The sequence below is a fragment of the Rhinopithecus bieti genome, unplaced genomic scaffold (assembly GCF_001698545.2).
Source record: "Rhinopithecus bieti isolate Rb0 unplaced genomic scaffold, ASM169854v2 scaffold_33652, whole genome shotgun sequence".
In the NCBI taxonomy this organism is placed as follows: Eukaryota; Metazoa; Chordata; class Mammalia; order Primates; family Cercopithecidae; genus Rhinopithecus; species Rhinopithecus bieti.
Window position 1 is genome coordinate 3,847,668 of NW_016814761.1, and position 21,042 is coordinate 3,868,709.

Below are 21,042 nucleotides of genomic sequence, written 5' to 3' on the forward strand. Positions count from 1 at the left end.
AGTTAAAGACAGTCCAGTCCTAGGCAAAATTTCATGAAGCCACTTAAGACTTTGTATCCAGTCATCACCAAACAGCAATCCTCACCCACAGCCGTTAGCAAAGCAGGACAGAGGCAAGGTGAAATTTGAGGGCGACGTCGCTCTTTATTTTAGAAATGAGAGTGACTGCACATATGAAAAATGCCAATTAGCAATTCGAAGTGGAAAAACTTACATAAAAATTATCCCAACTCCCACCCCTTGGCTCTCAGTGTTACATCTCCCGCAGAGGTAAAGTTGTGCCATTCTCCCATGGCTTTAAACAAAGCAAAATAAAACCACCAATCCTAATAACCCCCGCCCCACCCCGTCTCCACGCTGTGCAGAGTCCCAGGGCTCTGGCCCCTCAGTCAGACTTCTCCTTCTCCTTCATGTGCAAGAAGACGATGCTGAAGATGAAGAGCCCCAGCATCATGGAGAAGGCACTGGTGTAGTAGGGGTAGGCCGAGGGGATGAAGCGCTCATACTGTGTGTGCTGGAGTGGCCGCACGGATACCTGCAGGACAGAGGTAGCAACACCTGGCCACTGCAGAGCCCAGGCAGGGCACATGCTAGCTGAAAACGGGCTGTCACCTATGCTTACCTGAGTGGAAGAGTACAGGTGTGTGTAGCCTAGCCGGTTGTAATCCACTTTAAACTGGAATACACCATACACATCGGGCAACTTGAACTGAACGCTGTATTTGCCACCTGCGGAAGAACCAACATGAATAACCGGGAGACTGAACGCTGTATTGGCCACCTGCGGAAGAACCGACGTGAAGAACCGGGAGGGGTTTCCCAGAGCGTTTCCTGGTTGGGCCTCGGGAACAAGTGAGGCCTGGGGCCGTTTCCGGCAGTATCCTTGTGCAGGAACTACACTCACCTTTCTTCTTCAGGAAGGTCCTCACAAAAGGATCGATGCGGACAAACTCCAGCTGAATGTCATCGCCATCAAAGGGGACCCATTTCCCATTTGAGAGCTGCTGGATCACGATGCTGTACTCCTGAGATAAAAGGCCAGGTTAGCCACGGCTGGCCGTGACTGGAGGTGTGCCACCACCTGCAGGCAGAGCTGCACTTAATTCCCACCCGACGAACATGGCAGGAACGCCCAGGAGTTCAGAAGACCTGCAGATGCCCCGCCACCTGGCCCTGATCAGTAACCAATCTCTCTCCTCAGCAAGGTTAATCCCCCAACACAGCATCTCTGCCTCTTCTCTGAAGGCTCAAATGCCTTCACACGGTATTCATGGCCCATCAAAGTCTGGACCTAGACCACCCTGCTGACCCGGAATGTGCCAGGCACTTTCAAGCATTCATGCTTCCATATTTGCTCTCTCACCTAACAAATTCATCCTAATGACCTAACCGAAATGTCGTTTCTCTTATTAAGTCCAACTTCAAGGGCAGAGTTGATCAGTGAAGCCCCTCCCACTGCTGCCACCCTTAGCAAATACACATACCTCTTCAAAAGAAGGGCCCCTATTAGGACATCAGTTTTCATGCCAGGCTCTGCATCGGACCTGGCATGCTCGGGTGTAAGGATTAACTTCTTCATCTTTATGTATGCCCTTTAGGCCAGCACAGAAGTGTTCAATAAGTGCTTCTGAGCTGAGCCCAGTCAGCTTGGCAAACCCTTGGGGCCCTCCCACCCCAAGCATCTCTTACCACTAGGTCAGTGACAGTGTAGGCATTGGGCGGGGCTGTCTCGCCCACCCGGTGATGGGACACAGGCCCCACACGGAGAACACCCTCCTCCTTGAACACCCAGCGGGAGAGGGCCACAGCTAGCTCATAGTTGCCTGTCTGGGAATACCTGCAGGAGGGAAACAGGAGAAGCTTGGGCACCAGAGCCACCTTCTTTCCAGTGGTGCCTGATGGGCAGGACCACTCATGTCCACCACGACAATGCCCTCGCAAAGTTCTGCCTGTAGGGACCCATGGTTAAAGGGAACACAGGAAAAAACGAAAAGATATGGGTGGTTGGGTGTTACTGCTCTGGGTGTCATTTGCACAACAAATACACAATTTTCTAAAAGGAACGGGGAGGTTAGGGATCTCTAGATGTCACTACTACCTTAAAGAATTGGAAGTGCCAATCCCAGCAATATACCAATAAAGCCCTGAAATAATCTGACAGCATCTGAAACACTCAGCCTCTGACACTTTGAGCTAAAAGCCTCCTCCTTCCCCTTCTGAGTCCTCCCCATATACACAGACTGCACCACCTGGATCCCCGGCCCCTAAGCCTCCTGGCAGCTACCTCTGGGAGCCAGGTGCTGCCTTCTGCACTGCTGAGTTGAAGAAGGAGTCGCTGAAGAAGTCGAGGGAGCCGCTGAAGATGACACGGGCATTGTTCCTGGCCTGGAGCCCAGCAATGAGGAGGGTGTTCTTCCCCACCGCATGTGGATACTGGGAACAAAACAAGGCTGTGACCCAAGCAGTTCCAAGTAAGGGAAAAGTGGCCGCGCCTCCCGAGCAAGAGGACAGCAGGCCAGACCAAAACGACCCTGAAGGGGAAGCCTGAGACCACACCGCTTCTGCCCATGCCCCACCCCACCAACTCGTCACTTCCTCCACCTCAGCCAAATATGCTGTTCTGCTGCATTCTTATTTCGAAGGCTCAAGGTTGTGAAGCCCTTACCTGAGTGATAGGCTTATCTGGGAAGAAGGAGTAAGAGGTGGAAGAGCCCGTCAGGATGTCCAACACCAAAGGGTTATCAGGATCAGCCACCATCCTGCAGGAGGACGAGAGCAACCCAACACTGGCCCCAGGAACTGAGTCCAAGGACATGGGATCCCCGAGAGCCAGTTCTTCCCAGGAATGAATCCTTTTTTCTTAATTGTCAACCACTTAGCTGTTGTCTTGCTATAACAATGGAGTTTGACTTTTTGTTTTGTTTTGAAGACAGATCTCACTCTGTCACCCAGGCTGGAGTGCAGTGGCACGATCTTGGCTCACTGCAACCTCCGCCTCCCGGGTCCAAGACATTCCCTTGCATCAGCCTCCCAAGTAGCTGGGATTACAGGCACACACCACCATGCCCAGCTAATTTTCGTATTTTTAGTAGAGACAGGGTTTTACCATGTTAGCCAGGCTAGTCTCGAACTCCTGAACTCAGGGGATCTGAGCCTAAGCCTCCCAAAGTGCTGGGATTACAGGCATGAGCCACCGCGCCCAGCCAACTATTTTTTTGTGTGTGTTAAGAGAGGAGCTCTCACTATGTTGCCCAGGCTGGTCTCAAACTCCTGGCCTCAAGTGATCCTCCTGCCTAGGCCTTCCCAAAGTGCTGGGATTACAGGTGTGAGCCACTGTACTTGGCCTTGACTTAATATAATAAATTAATCCCATCTATATACCCCCAAAGAATCACAATTTTGGCTTGATTTCCCAAAAAAATTAAGTGACCCCCTTATTCCCCTAGGTTTCTGCTGGTCTCTTCCTGCTCACTCACCCAACACCTCGAAAGAGGATGGGATTTAGAGATGATTTCCCAACGATGGTTGGGGCCTTCAGCAGGTTCTCAGTGTCAGCCACGATTAGCGTATGCTGCAAAGAGCAGATGGAAAGGTGGGTGGTCAGGAAAAGGTTCCTGAAGCCGGGGAGAACCTCCTCACGCCCTCTTGGTTTTTGGCTACGCAGAGGTTTGCCGTATGTCCCTGAAACCTGGAGGGTGAGAGGCCTGATTACCTGGCCAAGGTCTGAGATGTCATAGTTGTGATGGTCAATGACAGCCGTTTTCTCCTCATCAAACTCGATCCCACACTCACTGCCCAGCTCTCGAAGAGGGTCACCTGCAGAGACCCAAGAGACACCTGGCTGAGCCCTTACAGGGGGACCTTGGGCCAAGTGTCCTGGCTTCTTTGTGACTCCCTCTCTGCCAGTCAGCCCCAGTGCCCTGCAGCTTCATCCGGCTGGGCTCAGCCCCGAATGGACCGCTGGACAGCAGCGTGGTGTTCTGCCTCCAGGAGTCACAATCTGAACTGATAAAACAGTTCCCTCACTGACTCCCCAGCTAAGCCCCACCCAGTGAATGCTAATTTCGCAGCTTCTGTTTGTAATGCTCTCCAACTCCCTGGAGAAGTGGAAAGCACCAGAACCTCCCAGGTCGGACTCACCAATGTCTGAGCTGGCAGCTACCAGCACACTGCCTCCACCGTCAATAAAGGCACTGATGGTCTCCACATTGATGTTGCCTCCAAAATCTGAAAGCAGGCACCAGACACAGTGACCCAGAGGTCTCCTCTCCCTGCTCCTCTTGACACTGGCAGGGAGGGGATATGAAGGGCAGAGCAGCCAGGATCACTCACAGAGCAGCACCCTCTAGGGGCCACAATGAGGGAGAGGTTACGAGCACCACATCCCAGAACGGGAAAGGCCCCATCCTTCCAGCGTGAAGACTCAAAATTATGGCTCGGACTTAGAAACTTCTGGAGGTTTGGAGGAAACAGTCAAACATCCACTAATTGCACTGGTCAAGTAAGCTGTATGTATTTCAAGTCACATAGGAAATATGCATTTGGAAATGCTGTACTGCCCATATTTCATCTCATCACCTGCACCTTTCACACTAGTGACGCTAATCACTGGAGTCAGTTTCCAGAGCCTGTCAACTCCACTCCGTCTAAATGGTTTGAGGAAGAGCACTTCTGCATCGCTGGTGATGCCGTCACTTGACACCAGTACTCCCTGGTCTGGCATTAATCCGTTTTTCCTTATTAATCCTACAGATTCTATCTATGACATCCACAACAGAGCCACCCAGTACACTGCTTTTTAAAAAGTGATCACCAAAAGGGCTCATTAATTTCCAACATTTGTAACTGTGAGATCCTATCCTTTTTTGGTCAATTAATTGGGTCATGTGACTACTGCCATAAACATCTAAAACTAGCACTGGGTGGGGCTATTTGAGGCTCCAGAGTCTCCCCAAAGTGTACTCTGATGTTCAACCTAAGGTAATGAAGGAAGTGCTCAGTAATCCCTTTATTCATTAAATGAGTAATTCTGTGAGCCGAGAAGAAAAACAAAGTGGACAGTGTGGGAGGGGAGCTCTTGTGCCAAGGCTGTTTAGGGAAGACCTGCAAGTGGCATCTGAGAAGATGTAAGCGTGAGCCAGGCAGTCTGGGGGGTCAGAGGATTCCCAGCATAGTGAACACGAGGTGCAAAGTCCCCAAGGCGGGTGGGCACAGTCACCAGCAAGGGGCCCAGTGTGGCTTAGCTGGAAAGAAAGGAGTGAGCAGCAGGAGGTAAGGCCGGGTGAAGTGAGGGCCTGGGCTGCGCAGGGCTCTGCACCCCACACGAGGGCCCTGTCATGGGGAGCTGCTGGAGGATTCTGAGCAGGAGCCTAGCAGGATCTCCTTCCTATTTTTGAAGGACGATCCTGGCAGCAGGGTAGAGACTAGGGTATGAGGGTGAGAGTGGCCGTGGTGATGGGTTAGAAGGCCATTGTGAAAATCTAGGCGGTGAAGAGTGCTGAGCTGACCGTGCAGCAGCAACAGAGGGAGGCGCAGCAGGCTTCCACGCCTTCTGAGGGCACAGCCGTAGGGCCTGTTGATGCTTCGACAGGGGCCTCAGAAACGCTCCAAGGAGTCTGGCTGAGCAACCGGAAGGATGGATGTGCCAATTTCTGAGACTGGACAGAGAAGTGTGTCCACTAGACCCTCAGTAGCAGGTGGAAATAACTTTGTAAAGATCTGAATAGAAGAGTCCTGTGTCCTGAGGGGTAATCTTCAGCAGAAAATAAAAGTGCCTTACCTGACCTTCAGGCATACACAGAAGCTCCTGTACTCTCTACCTCTGCCGCTCATGCTACATTCAAAAAGCCATCTATCCACTCTCCTTCAGAGAGGCCAGGCAGTCTTAGACATTCCTAAAGCAGCCTATTGGCACAGTGCAGTGGTTTGCAGTCTTGGGCAATTTTGCCCCTCAGAGCAATGTCTGGAGATATTTCTTCGCTGTCACATAACAGGGAGGTGGCTACCGGCATTAATGGGCAGAGGCCCAGGGTGCTGTTAAACACCCTACAGTACACAGGACAGCCTCACTGTAAAAAATTATCCAGTCTGAAATGTCAAGAGTGCACCTGTTGAGGAACTCTTGTAAGGTAGAGAGAACACGGGCTTTGAAATTGAGACCACCTGGGGTTAAAACTAGGCAAATTCCTTCACCCTTCTGAACCCATTTCCCCATCTATAACAGGGATCCAGCTTTTCCCGGGTATAGAGGATGTGCTGAAAATTTCTTCCCTTGTAGCCATGACTGCCAGTGACCTGGGAGCCTTCCGATGTCAGAGAGGGCAAAGAAGCCACTGGAACATGGAGAGGGAAGCCAGGCCAGAACTCACAAACCTGAGAGAATGACAGTGACAGTGGTCATGGGACCAGGGCAGGGCCCTGGGAGCAGACACCAAACCCCTACATCCTGAACCCTACCCTGCAGCCTCCTCCCAAGGAACGCCTGAGGATTTCCTGCAGCAGCACCTTCCAAAGTGTGGGACCCACTCCACCAGAGGCAGAAAAGGCGGCAACAGGAATGCGGGAACCGGGCTTTAAATAACCTTGAATCTCAGAGACAGAAAGTTACTCCCCTTCCTTTTCAAGCTTTCTCCGTCAAAGAGAATGTCTTAGTTTGATACTAGTTGTTAGAACTTCTAATGCTTGCTAATCTCTTTTCAAGAGGGAACCCCAGGTTCAAAGCCTTCAGCAGGCAGCAGTATCTGGCTAGAACTTATGGATGTTGTTTTTATTCTATTTATAGTTACCTTCTACGTACATCAAGTGACGACACTGGATTTCCATTTTCAGTGGTGATTCTGGGCTCACTATTGGTTCCCTTTTAAAATGTTATTTTAGTTTTTTTTTTTTTTTTCTTTTTTGAGACAGAGTCTTGCTCTGTCGCTTATGCTGGAGTGCAGCTGACATGATCTCAGCTCACTGCAGCTCTGACCACCGAGGGTCAGCAATCCTCCCACTTCAGTTTCCCCAGTAGCTGGGACTACAGGCATGTGCCCCACGCCCAGCTAATTTTGTTCATTTTTTGTAGAGATGAGGTCTCACTATGTTGCCCAGGCTGGTCTCAAACTCCTGGACTCAAGCGATCCTTCTGCCTCGGCCTCCCAAAGTGATGGGATTACAGAGATAATCTATTGTACCTAGTCTTTTTTTTTTTAATTTTAACAGGTCAATTTGAAGAAAAATACTAGGTAGTTATTAGCACAGGAGATATGTAATATGGTAAAAACCATGAAGGATGTGTGCAAATGACTGAAGTTGGGGAAACACTGTTTTACACTCTCTGCCGTTTCTCCCACCAACAGTATCCTCTCTCAGCCCACTCCCGACCAGTCTCATTCACTGCCTCTTTCCTTCCAACCGATACAAGCTGACAGTGCTTCCACTTCATCTTACATCCCGACACAGGGTTTGGTAACTCATTTCAGGTCTTTACTTTTATTTCCTCAAAAACAGACTGAAAGAACTCCTCTAGGGCAGACTCCCTATCCTTAAGATCTCCCTCAGTCCACCGTATGGTACCTATTTCAAAGTTTCATACACAGTAAAAACTTGGCAAACCACCCATTACTACACTGAAGCCTCCATTCACCTGCCCAGTCATCTGAAGATTTCAACTTATACCAATGGGGGGTGACATCCGCCTAACTAATCTCGCCTTCAAAAAGCCAATTCCAAAAGCACATGTTGCAAGGGAGTTGGTAAGTAACAGAAGCCTAGGAAAAATACTTGAGGGATTTGGTGGAACGGAATCTCATGTGAACTACAGAGAATAAACAAGCCACGTCCCAGTTATTCGAGAGTCTGAGGGAGGATCCCTTGAGCCTGGGAGGTAAAGGCTGCAGTGTGCCGTGATCGCACCACGGCACTCAGCCTGGGGGACAGAGCAAGACTCTGTCTCAAAAAAAAAAAAAAAAAAAAAAAGGCACCAATGAAGAACTTTCTAAGCTTCATCAACTGAAGGGAGGAAGGTAGTCCTGTCTTACTTAGGGATAACTTGAGTCTTTTGAGAAAAAGATAAACTGAAGCAAATAAGAGAATGACTAACATGCTCACCAAAAAAGTATGGCAAAAGAGAAACAGCCAAGGAGCTGGGGATGTTCAGCCTGGAGGAGAAACAACTGAATAAGCTATGACTATGTGGAGGCTATGCCTCCAAGCGAGATAAGCATTAGATCTATTCTCTAAGGTGCTGGGGAGCTTAAGAACAAAACAAAGCAGGAGACAATATTTGCTTAATATAAGAACTTCTTAACAGAATTGTTCAGTGGTGGAGTGGATTGCCTCGTAAAACAGGAATACTCAAGTATAAATTGGATAATCTAGCCAAGATATTCATTCTGTTAAACGACTAGCCCTCTGCGAGGCTGCTGGACGTATCTATCCAGCCTCAAATGGGAGGAGGGGTAGACTGGTAGATAATTGCTAAGGCTCTTTTTTCAGCCCAAGGCTATGAATCTATCTGAATTCTTAAGATCAACTGCCACAATGCACAATGCCTCTTTATAGCAATCCATATTAATAACAGGCCATTTCCTCTTTCCACCCAGGCAAACCCAACCCAGGAGATTTCCATCTTTCTGTCAGGCCCTTTACAGAGAAAACTCCCTTCTCAGTAGAGCAGCAGGGTCCTGGGTTCCATGGTCTGCAGCAACACTTGACTCCATAATCCTTAGCTGTGTCTTTCAGAAAGACCTCCCCTCCTAGGGTCAGGTCAGAAATGAGCATTTTTCTCATCTCCGTGGTAGCGGCGCCCATCCTATCACCCAGGACATGCCCAAGAACCAGAAGAAAGCAATCCATCAGTCCCGGGTCTCGAATCCCAGTGCTGGGGCGACGCGGAACCCTTACCTTCTACCGAGGGGGAGAAAATGATGAGATTGTCATAGAGGAATTCTCCATACTTTATGAGAGACAAGCTGGGGTCATCAGCGGTCTTGAATGTGAGCTCAAAGCCCCGGTCTGGACAAGAAAAAACAGGTAGTTGAGGAAGACGGGACGCGAAGGGAAACCCCTGCTGCAGAATTCGCGGACCCGCACCCCAAGCGGCAGGCCAGACCCGGGCAGCCTGCTCCAGGAAAGGCAGTGGGGAGGAGAGTGGTCAATGCCCTCGATGCCGTAACAACCCCAGACCCCCACACGCTCCTCCCTCAGACCCCGCTCTCACCCTTCAGGCTCCGGAAGAAAAGCGAATGAGTCTCCCGCACGTTGAGGTTGTCCAGCAGCACTAAGGTGCGGGGTCCGCTGGCGCAAACCGCACCAAGCAAGGGCAGCAGCAACCAAAAGAGGGCCCAAGCCCGGGCCGCGGTGCTGGGATCCATCTTCCTCCTCCTAGCAAAAAACCCCGCACCCGGACACCGGAAGTACCCCGTCTACGGTAGCCCAATCGCGGCTCGTGGCCGTGGAGTATCACCCGGAAGTGATCGGCATACGCCGGGGGTAGGCGCCAGAGCCGTAGCTTTGGCGCTAAGGAGCGCAGAGCACAACCGGAAGTGTCCTGATGGGAGGCGGGTTCCTTGAACCCTATTGGCGAGAGTGTATCAAGGCCCCGCCTCCCTAAAGAAAAGGTTCAATCCTAGAGAGACAGCTCTGCAGCCGCGGCCAATCAACGAGGCCAAGCGCCCTTTGCTCCGCCCAGGCCGGCCTCCCGCCCCCTAGTCTGGAGCCCGCTGCACGCTGGAGCTTGCGGGTTTCTGCCTGGGCTTGACCGTCTCGTCCCGGACAGGTTGTGGGGTCACCTTCTCGCTGGCGGGGTCTTCACTGGGCCTGGGAAGGCTCGGGATCAGGAACTAAGCCCCACCTCCACCATCTCTAGGGAAGAGGGGTTGAAAGAGTAAAATCAGGGCCAGGGCACTTGGAGCCAACTTCCTGGGGCTCACGGCTCCAGGGGCCATGGCATGGACGGGCCTGTCCTGCCCAGTTTGGTGGCCCACGCTGGAGACCGTGGATGGGCAGTGGACTGGCCTAGCGATGGTTCTGTTTCCAAGCTGCATCTCTCACTAGCCGTTACCCGGGCATTGCACTTCTCTCCAGTACAGTTTCCCTGGCTGTAAATAGGGCTAAGAACGAGGTCCAGCTTCGCTGCTTATCTCTGTGCCTTAGGAACAGCCATTTAATTAACTCATCTCTGGGCTCTTGGGAGGAACATGGCAGGTTTTGAAGCACTTAGCGGCGGGCTAGACTGAACATCCATTCAATAATGTGACTCCCACCTCTTCTAGGTTAATACATAGGCCACCCGGTTCACCTCAGACCTGCATTTGTCCACCAGGGGTCTAAGTAAAAACTACCACAAGCAGCAAGACTTCCACTGTCCTCTGCGTCCCAACCACAATCCTGAGGCCAATGGTGACGGCAACTGTAGAGACAGAAGGTAGCAGTTCCTTTCTGACACTTGTCCACCAACCCAAAAATGGGGCAAAAATCAAAACCTCCCTCCATGCATCTTCTTAACGGACTCTGCTTGCTCTCCATTCCCCCTGGCTCCGCCCCAAGTTAAGCCTCTGCAGAGCTCCTGGCTCCTGCACCCTAACTCCTGCCCTTCCACCCTCGACACACAGTACCACATCCGCACACCTCTAATTCAGAGCCAACGGTATTAAACTGTTGTTTAGGAGTCGGCCACAGCACAGGGACACCCCAAGGCTCTTTGCTCTCAGGTCTCCACCTACACTCATCTCAACAGCCTCATCCCCCTCAGTCCTTGCTCAGGGCGTCCATGCAACAGGAATGGCCCAGCCTTTAACACCCTGAGTTCCACACCTCCTGCCTTTTGCTTTGCAGCACTCTCCGCCAGGAGCGCCCTCCTTACACCCCCATCTTAAACCTCCCGGGATCTTCTCCATCTTTCTGGGAGCCCCACACAGCACTGTTTCCTTCAGAAAGGCACCCTTTGTTCCCCATAAAGACCTGATCTCGACCAGGTGCGGTGGCTCACAACTGTAATCCCAGCACTTTGGCAGGCTGAGGCGGGCAGATCACGAGGTCAGGAGTTCGTGACCAACCTGGCCAACGTGGTGAAATCCCGTCTCTACTAAAAATACAAAAGAAATTAGCTGGGTGTGGTGACGGGCGCCTGCAATCCCAGCTACTCATGAGGCTGAGGCAGGAGAATCGCTTGAACCCGGGAGGTGGAGGTTTCAGTGAGCTGAGATGGTGCCACGGCACTCCAGCCTGGGTGACAGAGCGAGACTCCATCTCAAAAAAAGAAAATAAAAATAATTTTAAAAAGACCTGATGTCACCTGTTCTAACTCAGGACGTACTGCTGCCTGCCACTGGCTGGACATCTCTGTAGCTGTCTAAGCACCTCAAGCCACGTGCCTAAAAAAACCCCCCGCCTTCTCAAGAGTGGAGCTTTGGCCGGCCGCGGTGGCTGCAAGCCTGTAATTACGCAGCACTTTGGGAGCCGAGACGGGCCCGGATCAGCGCGGGTCAGGGAGATCGAGACCAAATCCCCTGGCTAACAGCCTGTGAAACCCGTCTCTAACTAAAAATACAAAAAAACTAGCCGGGCGAGTGGCCGGGGCCGCCTGAGTCCCAGCTACTCGGGAGGCTGAGGCAGGAGAATGGTGTCAAGCCTGGGAGGCCCGAGCTTGCAGTGAGCTGAGATCTGGCCCCACTGCACCCCAGCCCGGGCCAGCCAGAGCGAGAACTTCCCGTCTCCAAAAAAAAAAAAAAAAAAAAAAGAGTGTGAGCTTCTCCAGAGTGTGAGCCCAGGCATGTGTCTTGTGGGGCCTGCCGTGGAAATTGATACAAAATAGGGAGGCGGAGGATTAACAGAGCACCTGCTAATGCCCCAGGAGCTTTACATACTATCTCATTTAATCTTCACATGAACCCTGTGAGGTGGGCGTTATCCCCATTTCACAGATGAAGCTCAGAGTGAAATGGGTTCCAGGACTGTGCCAAAGGCCAAGCCTTTTCCCTTAGATTGTGGGGCCCCCCACAGGAGAGGCCTGGGATAGAATGGGCAAGGGGAGGTACCCCCCTATGTGGGCACAAATAGGTTGGCCTGGATTCATTTCTGGCTGTATCAGGGAACCCAGTCCCAGCATAGCCCCCAGGACTGTCAAAAGCTGGGCCCTTTTCTGGCCTCAGTGAGACATGGCCCTATTTTCCACAGCAAGGGGTCTGCTTTCTTGGGTCACAGGTCCTTCGAGAATCTAATGAAAATTCAGACGCTCTTCCCAGGAGAATGTACTCACGATTGTAGGGAGCTGCAAAAACCCTGGAGGTCCCATGCAAAAGAACCCTTCTTCCAGAAAGAGCTTCCCTGGGACAGCCAGGCCACAATGGCAGGGAGGGGCCCCAAGTGACACGGTCAGAGGGCCAGAGAAGGGGAGCTTATCTTAAAAGCAGTTTATTGGGCAGCTTAATGTGGAGTGGCCTTCCCTGGGCCACAGACCAGCCGGGGGTGGGCAGTGCAGGAAGACTTGCTGTGGGACCCCTGTTCCACCCCACAGGGCAGGGCAGTTCTCAGGACGTGGGGCCAGTCAGACAGAGGCACAGTTCCTTCTCAGCTGATACTGAGCTTCCTCCACGTGGCAGCTGCTGCCCACTCCATCAGGGCTGGTGAAGGCCATGAAGCAGGTCTGAGGCTTTGAAGCAAAGACCAACACTGGTGGGCATGGGTGTGGGCTCCGTGGCAGGTGAGCAGACAGAAACACTGATGTGGTGTGAACAGCTGGAGCAGGCCTCTCTAAGGTGGACTGTTCAGCCTCCAAGGGGCTCCTGCCCAGGGCAGAGGTGGACTCTCTGGGGAACAGGGAAGGGAATGTGTCTTCCCAGGGCTGAGGGAGCCCTCAGGCCCCGCAGCGCTGTGTGGCAGGTGGGAGGAGGCCTGGCTGGGACTGCCCTGGGAGGGCCTGGCAGTCTCTAGATGCCTATAAGGCAGACAACGGCAGGCAGCTGTGCTCACAGAGGCCCACCGCCAAAGTTGCTTTTACTTTTCTTACGCTTGGCCTTGGTGAAAGGGATGTCAAGGGACTCGAGGCGGAAGGGCCGGGGCTGGGGCATTTCAGGGGCCTGGGTGGGTGGGATGGCAGGGTTGTTGCTGAGTGGGCAGCTGAGGCCTGGTGGCGAGTTGTGATGTGCTGTGGGGAAGAGGGGCAGAGGTGCTGGTAAGCCAAGAGAGCAGGGATGGAGAGAAAATGCCCTAAGTGGGTAGGATGGAGAGTCTGGCCCACCCCGCTCCCGCCGCCCCCTGCCCAGCCAGAGGCCCTGGCCCTGCAGCTGGGACCCCAGGCTCTGCAAGGCTGCTCTGGCTGAGGTCTCAGACCCAGCAACTATGTCTGCATCTAAAGAGGCTGGGCTGGGGAGTTGGGGTTGTAAAGCCTCAGACTGAGGCAGCCTGGGATCTCAAGCCAGTCAAGCCTGGGTTCAAAGCCCAGCTCCACTGCTTCCTATCACCTTAGACAAGCTGCTTCATCTCTGAGCCTTAGTTTCCTCATCTGCAACACAGGCACAATGCCAGGCACTCAATGAATCCTATTTCCCCACCCATCCCCCACCACCTTAGTCCTCAGCTCTACCCGTTCTGTCTCTTAAATAACCTCAATTTATAGAACTAAAATTTGCTTTTTTTTTTTTTTTTTTTAAGACAAAGTCTCACTCTGTCACCCAGGGTGGAGTGCACTGGCACGGTCTCAGCCCACATGGTCTCAGCTCACTGCAACCTCCGCCTCTCAGGTTCAAGCAATTCTCATGCCTCAGCCTCCTGAGTAGCGGGAATTACAGGCACGCATCACCACACCCAGCTAATTTTTTTTTTTTTTTTTTTGAGACAAGGTTTCACTCTGTTGTCCAGACCGGAATGCAGTGGTGCAATCTCGAATCACCGCAACCTCCACCTCCCAAGCTCAAATGATTCTCCTGCCTCAGCCTCCCAGGTAGCTGGGATTACAGGCACATGCCACTACCGTCCAGCTAATTTTTGTATTTTTAGTAGAGACGGGGTTTCACCATGTTGGCCAGGCTTGTCTCGAACTCCTGGCCTCAAGTGATCTACCCGCCTCAGCCTGCCAATGTGCTGGGATTACAGGTGTGAGCCACCGCACCTGGCCAAGATTTGCTTTTTATTGCTATTTTATTGGAAGCTCTGCGGGCTTTGCTTTCAGTTTTAAAAGCAGATAAATGAAGTGATGCTTAATTCTTAAAAGCGTATTTCGCATTTGTGGCCCTTGACAAGTGAAGTCAATCCGCATTTGGAGGAAGTCACAATGCTGGCGTGTAACTCGCCAGGAAGCTGGTGCGTAACTAGTGAGACCTAAACCCGTGCATCCCCAGCCGGGTCCCTGAGCCATGTGCTGAGTGCCTACGGGGGCCAGGGGAGACAAGGGTGGAGCAAAGAGGAGACTCTGTATTGAGCACCAGCCCCCGGGCTGGGCCGTTTCCTCATCTCGTCTCACCTAATCCTGAGAAGTTGGTGTTACCCCCCACATTTTGTAGCTAAGGAAACTGAGGCTCCGGGAGGGAAAGGAGTTTTTGAACCCAGGTCTGTCTGACTTCAAAACTATCCCCTTCATGCCTCTCCCAGTTGTGTGGAGAGGGTGGGAACAGGGGAGGGACACTCACTGAGGCTCTTCCTGGCATCGGTGCTGAGGATCTGGCTGGCCCGCTTAGACCGGAAGTAGTTGCTGGCGATGTCTTCACTGTTGCTCCGGCTGAGCATGAGCCTATAGCGGTCCTCCTCCTGCTGAGATGCAGATGCCCGTGGTCACACCCCCTTGTTTGTGCCCCTGGCACAGGGCTCCGCAGCCTCTGGCATCCTGCGGCAGTGGGGGCCACCCCGAGCCTCCCCCAAGTTATCACAGGGCTGGAGCAGGCACTGCGCACTCTGGTGTACCCTACACCGTAGGCCCTGGACTCGTGGGTGGCATCCCAGGCAGCTTGGGGCCAGGAAGTCAGAGTCTCCAGCCACGCCTGCACCTGGCCTCCCCTTCCTTGAGATGGGACGTGCCTTATTCTGTCTTCCAAAGCTCAAAACAGGGTGTCCTGTCGGCTCCAACAGGGGCCAGGGTGATACACAAACCCCAAATCTATCACATGTTCATAGAATAGGCAATGCGATGCTATCCTCAGCTCACAGGTACATTTGTGACCATTAGAACTGGAATCGTAGCGTTTTTATCACCAAGAGCTATTATTTTTCACCACTATTATGGACTTGTTTTCTTCAGTCTAAATCTCCCTTTTCAGGGAATTGTCCTTTTCCCACTTGAAGGTCCCAGTGGGGTGAGCATTCATAGAGCCCTATACTACATCTGACTCCCAACCCTTTGCTACACAGCTGGACATGTGACTCAGACTGCACCAATCACAGAACCACATCTTCCTAAACACAGTAATTGGTCTAAGTGTAGGTCCATGACCCAGGCAGAGCCAATCAGAATCTCTCCCCGAGCTGTAGTTTAAGGATGCTTTAACACAAGGGCCCCCAACCCCCAGGCCATGGACTGGTACCAGTCCATGGGCTGCACAGCAGGAAGTGAGCGGCAGGTGAGCAAGTGAAGCTTCATCTATATTTACAGCTGCTCCCCATCACTTGAATTATTGCCTGAGCTCCACCTCCTGTCAGATCAGCGGTGGCATTAGATTCTCATAGGAGTGCAAACCTATTGTGAACTGCGCATGTCAGGGATCCAGGTTGCTCGCTCCTTATGAGAATCTAATGCCTGATGACCCGTCACTGTCTCCCATCACCCCCAGATGGGACCATCTAGTTGCAGGAAAACGTGCTCACGGCTCCCATTGATTCTACATTATGGTGAGTTATATAATTATTTCATTATATATTACAATGTAATACCAATAGAAATGAAGTCCACATTAAATGTAATGCACTTGAATCATCCCGAAACTATCCAACCCCCACCCCGTCCTGATCTGTGGAAAAATTGTCTTCTACGAAACTGGTCCCTGGTGCCAAAAAGACAGGGGACGGTTGCTTTAACAGACCAGGCCTCTCTCCCTTTTGGAACACCAATGGCCAGCAGCTATCCTTCCAGCCATGTGGAGAAAGCCTGCAGCTAGCATACCAAGGGAAGCAGGAACAAGAGGTGAAGACATAGGCCAGGAGCGGTGGCTCACGCCTGTAATCCCAACACTTTGGGAGGCCAAGGCAGGCAGACCACCTGAGGTCGGGAGTTCGAGACCAGCCTGACCAACATGGAGAAACCCTGTCTCTACTAAAAATACAAAAAAATCAGCTGGATGTTGTGGTGCATGCCTGTAATCCCAACTACTCTGGAGGCTGAGGCAGGAGAATCGCTTGAACTTGGAGGCAGAGGTTGCAGTGAGCTGAGATCACACCACTGCACTCCAGCCTGGGCAACAAGAGCAAAACTCTGTCTCAAAAGAAAAAAAAAAAAAGGTGAAGACAGACACAGACCCTGACTGTCTCAGCCCCTAGATCCAGCCATGCCTGAAACTGGTCCACTTACATGAACTAAAAAAGAAAAAGTTTGTTGACCCCTTATTTTGAACACAACTCTTTGAGTTTCTCTATTAACTTAGCTGGTAGTTACTGTCCCCAGCAGCCGCCAGAGGCCCAGACACAAGGACACCAACAGGAGGTCCAGCTGCTTGGGTCCCTCTCTGGTTGCCCTGCCTTATGGTTGTTTGCTTTGGTATCTATCACTTGGAGCTGAAAGCATTCTGACATAACCTCTTTGTGGTCCCAGATTAAGAATGTCTTTTTTCCTGGCAGCAAATTTCCTTTTTATGAAACTGCCAATCAAGCTCTAGACCACCACAAGTGGCCCCTTGCAGCCTAAGTTGCTCAGCCAGAGATGTTTGGTTGGAATTCATTAGCCTAGGAGTGATCTTATCATAACTGTAAGGGTATATTCGATGTGGGTTTTCTGAAATATTTGTAATGGCTTAAGGCAGAATCTGGCCTGCAGACTATTTTTGTAAATAAAGTTTTATTGGAACACCATTCATTTGTGTATTACCTGTGGCTGTTTTTGTGCTACACTGGCAGAGTTGAGTGGTTGTGACAGAGACCACATGGTTCACAAAGCCCAAGATATTTATGATCGGGTCCTTTACAGAAAAAGTTTGTTGACCCCTTATTTTGAACACAACTCTTTGAGTTTCTCTATTAACTTAGCTGGTAGTTACTGTCCCCAGCAGCCGCCAGAGGCCCAGACACAAGGACACCAACAGGAGGTCCAGCTGCTTGGGTCCCTCTCTGGTGGCCCTGCCTAGCCTGGGGATCTGTAAATAATAACAACTTTCATATCATTGTTCATGGAGTTGTGTCATGGAAGTTGTGCCTGCTGACCAGGCCACCCCCAGGGACCGGTGGACTCCCCGCTGGTGCCCTTCTGTCTGGGCCTCTGGTGGCTGCTGGGGACAGTAGCTCCCAGCTAAGTTAACAAACTTGAAGAGTTTCGTTGAAAACACCCTGCTTGGCCAGGCACAGTGGTTCATGCCTATAATCCCAGCACTTTGGGAGGCCAAGGCGGGTGGATCACAAGGTCAAGAGATTGAGACCATCCTGGCTAACACGGTGAAACCCCGTCTCTACTAAAAATACAAAAAATTAGCTGGGCGTGGTGGCAGGCACCTGTAGTCCCAGCTACTTGGGAGGCTGAGGCAGGAGAATGGTGTGAACCCGGGAGGCAGAGCTTGCAGTGAGCCGAGATCGCACCACTGCACTCCAGCCTGGGCGACAGAGCAAGACTCCGTCTCAAAATAATAATAATAATAATAATAGTAATAATAAAAAAGAGGCCAGGCATGGTGGCTCACACCTGTAATCCCAGAACTCTGGGAGACTGAGGCGGGCGGATCATGAGGGCGGGCGGATCACGAGGTCAAGAGATGGAGACTATCCTGGCCAACATGGGCTGAAACCCGTGGTCTTACTAAATATACAAAAAGTTAGCTGGGCCATGGCGGCACATTGCCTGTCACCCAGGCCTGAGGCTGAGGCAGAGAAACGCTTGAACTTGGGGAGGCCCAGAGGTGTGCCAGTGAGCCGGAGATCGCACACTGCACTCAGGCCTGCCTGGTGACAGCTAGCCTGCGTGACAGAGTGGAGACTCATCTCAAAAAAAAAAAAAAAAACCACCCATGCTTTAAGAACACGCATTTCTGTTGCACTGCAAAATATAGGAGATAGGTCTTGCCACTGAGCTTAGAAAAAGAAAAAAAAAAAAAGAATACAAAAGAGATGAAAATAAAGTGACTTAGGAATCCCAATTACTGCTTCATGAACCCTCTGAGGACCCTTTTGGACCCTTCTTTAATCCTTAGGCAGAGGAAAGTAGAAGACCAGCTCTCTGCAGTAACGCTGACCCACGGCACTGGGGGCAAAGCCCCCCCAGCCCCCGACACCCCACTCCTTCTCCTCACCGGGAGGGAGTCCTCACCATGTTTGGCTCGCCGTTGTCTGCTGCAGAGGTTTTGCGGGCTGGTTTGTTCTGTGGCCCAGTTGAAACTGCTATGAGAAAACAAAAGCTGAAGTCACTGCTGCCTGGTGCAAGGCCCAGAGGAGGGCACAGGTGGAGGTGGGGGTCAGGCCTGGCTCAGGCTTAAACAGGGGAGGACACTTCGCAGCCCAAGCCAAGGGATAATTTTAAGAAACAGACAGCAGGAGGGGCTCAGACACCAGAGAAAACCCTCATCTGCTTCCAGGCAAGACAGCAGCCAAGGGGCTTCCAGGCAAGACAGCAGGCGAGGGTGGGGACAGACAGGAAGGCTGCTGCATCCGAGAGCATGTGGGAAATGGAGCGGGCTGGGGTCTCAGCAGGGATGGTGTCAATGCCATCTATAAATATTAGAGATGTCGGACCTGGATGAACACTCTGAGCAAGAGGGAGGACTCCTGGGGGGCACTGCGGGCTCCCCAAATGCGCAGAGTCAGGTCCATGGCTGGAGAAAGAGCCACAGCATGTCTGGCTTTACTCTGAGACTCATCAGAGGTGAGGAGGCCTTCAAGGTCATCTTATCCAACCCCTTCTTTGTAAAGAAGCCCAGAGAGGGACAGTGATCTTCGGAAGGTCACACGTGAGGTCAGCAGCAAGAGCGGAAGCTGAACCAGGCCTGAAACTCTGAACTGTGGGTTTCGATCCATGGTCCTCCCACTCACTGCTGTGACTGTGACTGGACCCTCTGAGACTGTGTGCTCCTATGTGAAAGGGGTAGAAAACCTGTCCTTCTTAGGGCTGTTGTGAGGATGAACCAGTGACAATGCTGATTAGGATAACATGTAGCAAGCACTCACTATGTGCCAGGCACTGCTCTAAGCGTTTTATGCGTATTAACACATTTCTGGTTTTTTTGGAGGGGGTTTGTTGTTTTGAGACAGGGTCTCACTTTGTCACCCAGGCTGGAATGCAGTGGCACAATCTTGGCTCAATGCAGCCTTGACTTCCCGGGCTCAAGCAATCCTCTTGCCTCAGCCCCCCAAGTAGGTGGGACTGCAGGTACACGCGGCCATGCCTGCCTAATTTTTGTATTTTTTTTTTAGAGATGGTTTCACCACGTGGGCCAGGCTGATCTCGAACTCCTGGACTCAAGCGATCTGCCAGCCTCAGACTCCCAAAGTGCTGGGATTGCAGGCTTGAGCCACCATACCTGGCCTGTTAACACAGTTCAAGCCTTACAGCAACTTTAAGAAAGGTGCTGTTATTCATCCCCATTTCACATGAGGACACTGAGTCCCAAAAAGGGCACACAGGCAATGGTGCTGCTAGAATTCCAACCCACATCTGTCTGCCTGCAGACAGTGTGAAAACATACCACTTTCTCAGAGTCCTGACGCATCAGATACCCAGGGCCATGTGTCTGCTACACCCACAGCCTGCAAGGAGAGGCCCACGCTCCCTGCCAGTCTGCAGGATGGTGAACTGTGGAGGAGGCAGGGGAGGGCAAGGGCCAGCCAAGCTCCTGACCTACTGGGAGGCTGGTTTTTGTGATGATGGGCTGTGGGATCTTCCAGAAGCCATTATCTTCATCCCAGCAGGACTCACGCCGAATCTTCTCCAGGTTGCTGTAGTTACAGTCCCTGCGAATCAGGGGCTGCACCAGCTCCAGGAGTTGCTGCAAGAGCATGGAGTCACGCTCCTGCCGGCGGATGGTGGCCAAGTAATCGATCTTCTCCAGCTGAAACTCGGACTGCAGATCTCTGATCTCCACCTCTGCTGCCCGAAGCTGAAAGCAAAGGATGACAAGCAGTGAGTAAGGAAAGATACCTCCCGTTCCATCTAACCACCCTCTCCACTCACTGTCCTGCCAGCAGCCACACGTTGTCTGTTCATTGGCCTGATCAGCCATCCATTCTCATCCCCACCATCCATCCAGCCATCCTTCCCTCTATCCATCCATCCACCTTCTCTCACACCCACCAATCCTTCCGTCTATCCAACCACCCTGCTGCCTCTCCACCTGGCATTTAAATAAGCACCTAATGTGTCCTCCCAGCCCTGCAAAATGCAGGGGAAAAGTTGATCAGCACCTCCAACAGCCAGCCCTCAGTCACTATCCCCCAGTATACGTTTCATTCAGGGGCCTTTTAGAGGCCCCCCATCCAACATCATAGTTCTAAAGGATCTCAGAGAACTGCACAAGTGACATCTCTAAGGAGGACAACAGGCACAAACTCTCCAATTGACAATCCTCACTCTCCCACTGCTACAGCCCTGTGTTATGGTGTGACAAACACTGGACCTAAGAGTAAGGCCCACCTTGATTTGATCAAGGGTTCCAGATTCTTTTGGTCTCCTGCTCAAGTCTGCTAGACTGGTCCCCCTGGTCCCTCCTGAGCACAGGCGACTGCCAGCCCCAGCCCTAACCACCCTCTCCCTGAGCCCCAAGACTTCCTGGTACACAGTCTGTTTCCTCAAAGAGCAGGTACAGTTTGATTAGTAAAGAGGGATGTTTGAGGTTGGGCGCTGTGGCTCACACCTGTAATCCCAGCACTTTGGAAGGCTGAGGCGGGTGGATCATTTGAGGTCAGGAGTTTGAAACCAGCCTAGCCAACATGGTGAAATCCCAT

At 51.9% G+C, this 21,042-nt stretch overlaps 2 protein-coding genes and 1 long non-coding RNA gene across 13 annotated transcripts in view; 1 reads left to right on the forward strand and 2 right to left on the reverse strand.

Moving 5' to 3' along the window:
- Nucleotides 1-198: 198 nt before the first annotated feature.
- On the reverse strand, nucleotides 199-9,529 carry DDOST (dolichyl-diphosphooligosaccharide--protein glycosyltransferase non-catalytic subunit). The gene is made up of 11 exons (XM_017852031.1): nucleotides 9,203-9,529; nucleotides 8,887-8,997; nucleotides 4,141-4,227; nucleotides 3,713-3,816; nucleotides 3,477-3,571; nucleotides 2,666-2,759; nucleotides 2,285-2,433; nucleotides 1,690-1,837; nucleotides 905-1,025; nucleotides 623-729; nucleotides 199-535 (listed from the first exon to the last, which is right to left on the reverse strand). The coding sequence occupies exons 1-11, from the start codon at nucleotides 9,354-9,356 to the stop codon at nucleotides 386-388; spliced, it is 1,320 nt and encodes a 439-aa protein (XP_017707520.1). The 5' UTR covers nucleotides 9,357-9,529; the 3' UTR covers nucleotides 199-385.
- Nucleotides 9,530-9,639: 110 nt separating this feature from the next.
- Nucleotides 9,640-10,991, forward strand: LOC108515303 (uncharacterized). The gene is made up of 3 exons (XR_001881492.1): nucleotides 9,640-9,760; nucleotides 10,257-10,408; nucleotides 10,819-10,991. It is a non-coding gene; the product is annotated as an uncharacterized LOC108515303 (long non-coding RNA).
- A 1,389-nt stretch (nucleotides 10,992-12,380) lies between these two features.
- Nucleotides 12,381-21,042, reverse strand: part of KIF17 (kinesin family member 17) — a 53,993-nt gene continuing 45,331 nt past the window's right edge. For 3 of the 11 annotated variants that reach the window (XM_017852044.1, XM_017852037.1, XM_017852038.1), the window contains 4 exons: nucleotides 19,940-20,198; nucleotides 18,416-18,486; nucleotides 14,610-14,727; nucleotides 12,381-13,129 (listed from right to left, as the gene is read on the reverse strand). In XM_017852044.1, the coding sequence (XP_017707533.1) occupies nucleotides 12,951-13,129; nucleotides 14,610-14,727; nucleotides 18,416-18,486; nucleotides 19,940-20,198 (627 nt within the window). In that variant the 3' untranslated portion in view covers nucleotides 12,381-12,950. Of the gene's footprint in view, nucleotides 13,130-14,609; nucleotides 14,731-18,415; nucleotides 18,487-19,939; nucleotides 20,199-21,042 lie in introns of all 11 variants that reach the window. The other 8 variants (XM_017852034.1, XM_017852035.1, XM_017852043.1 and 5 more) reach the window with 5 other exon arrangements.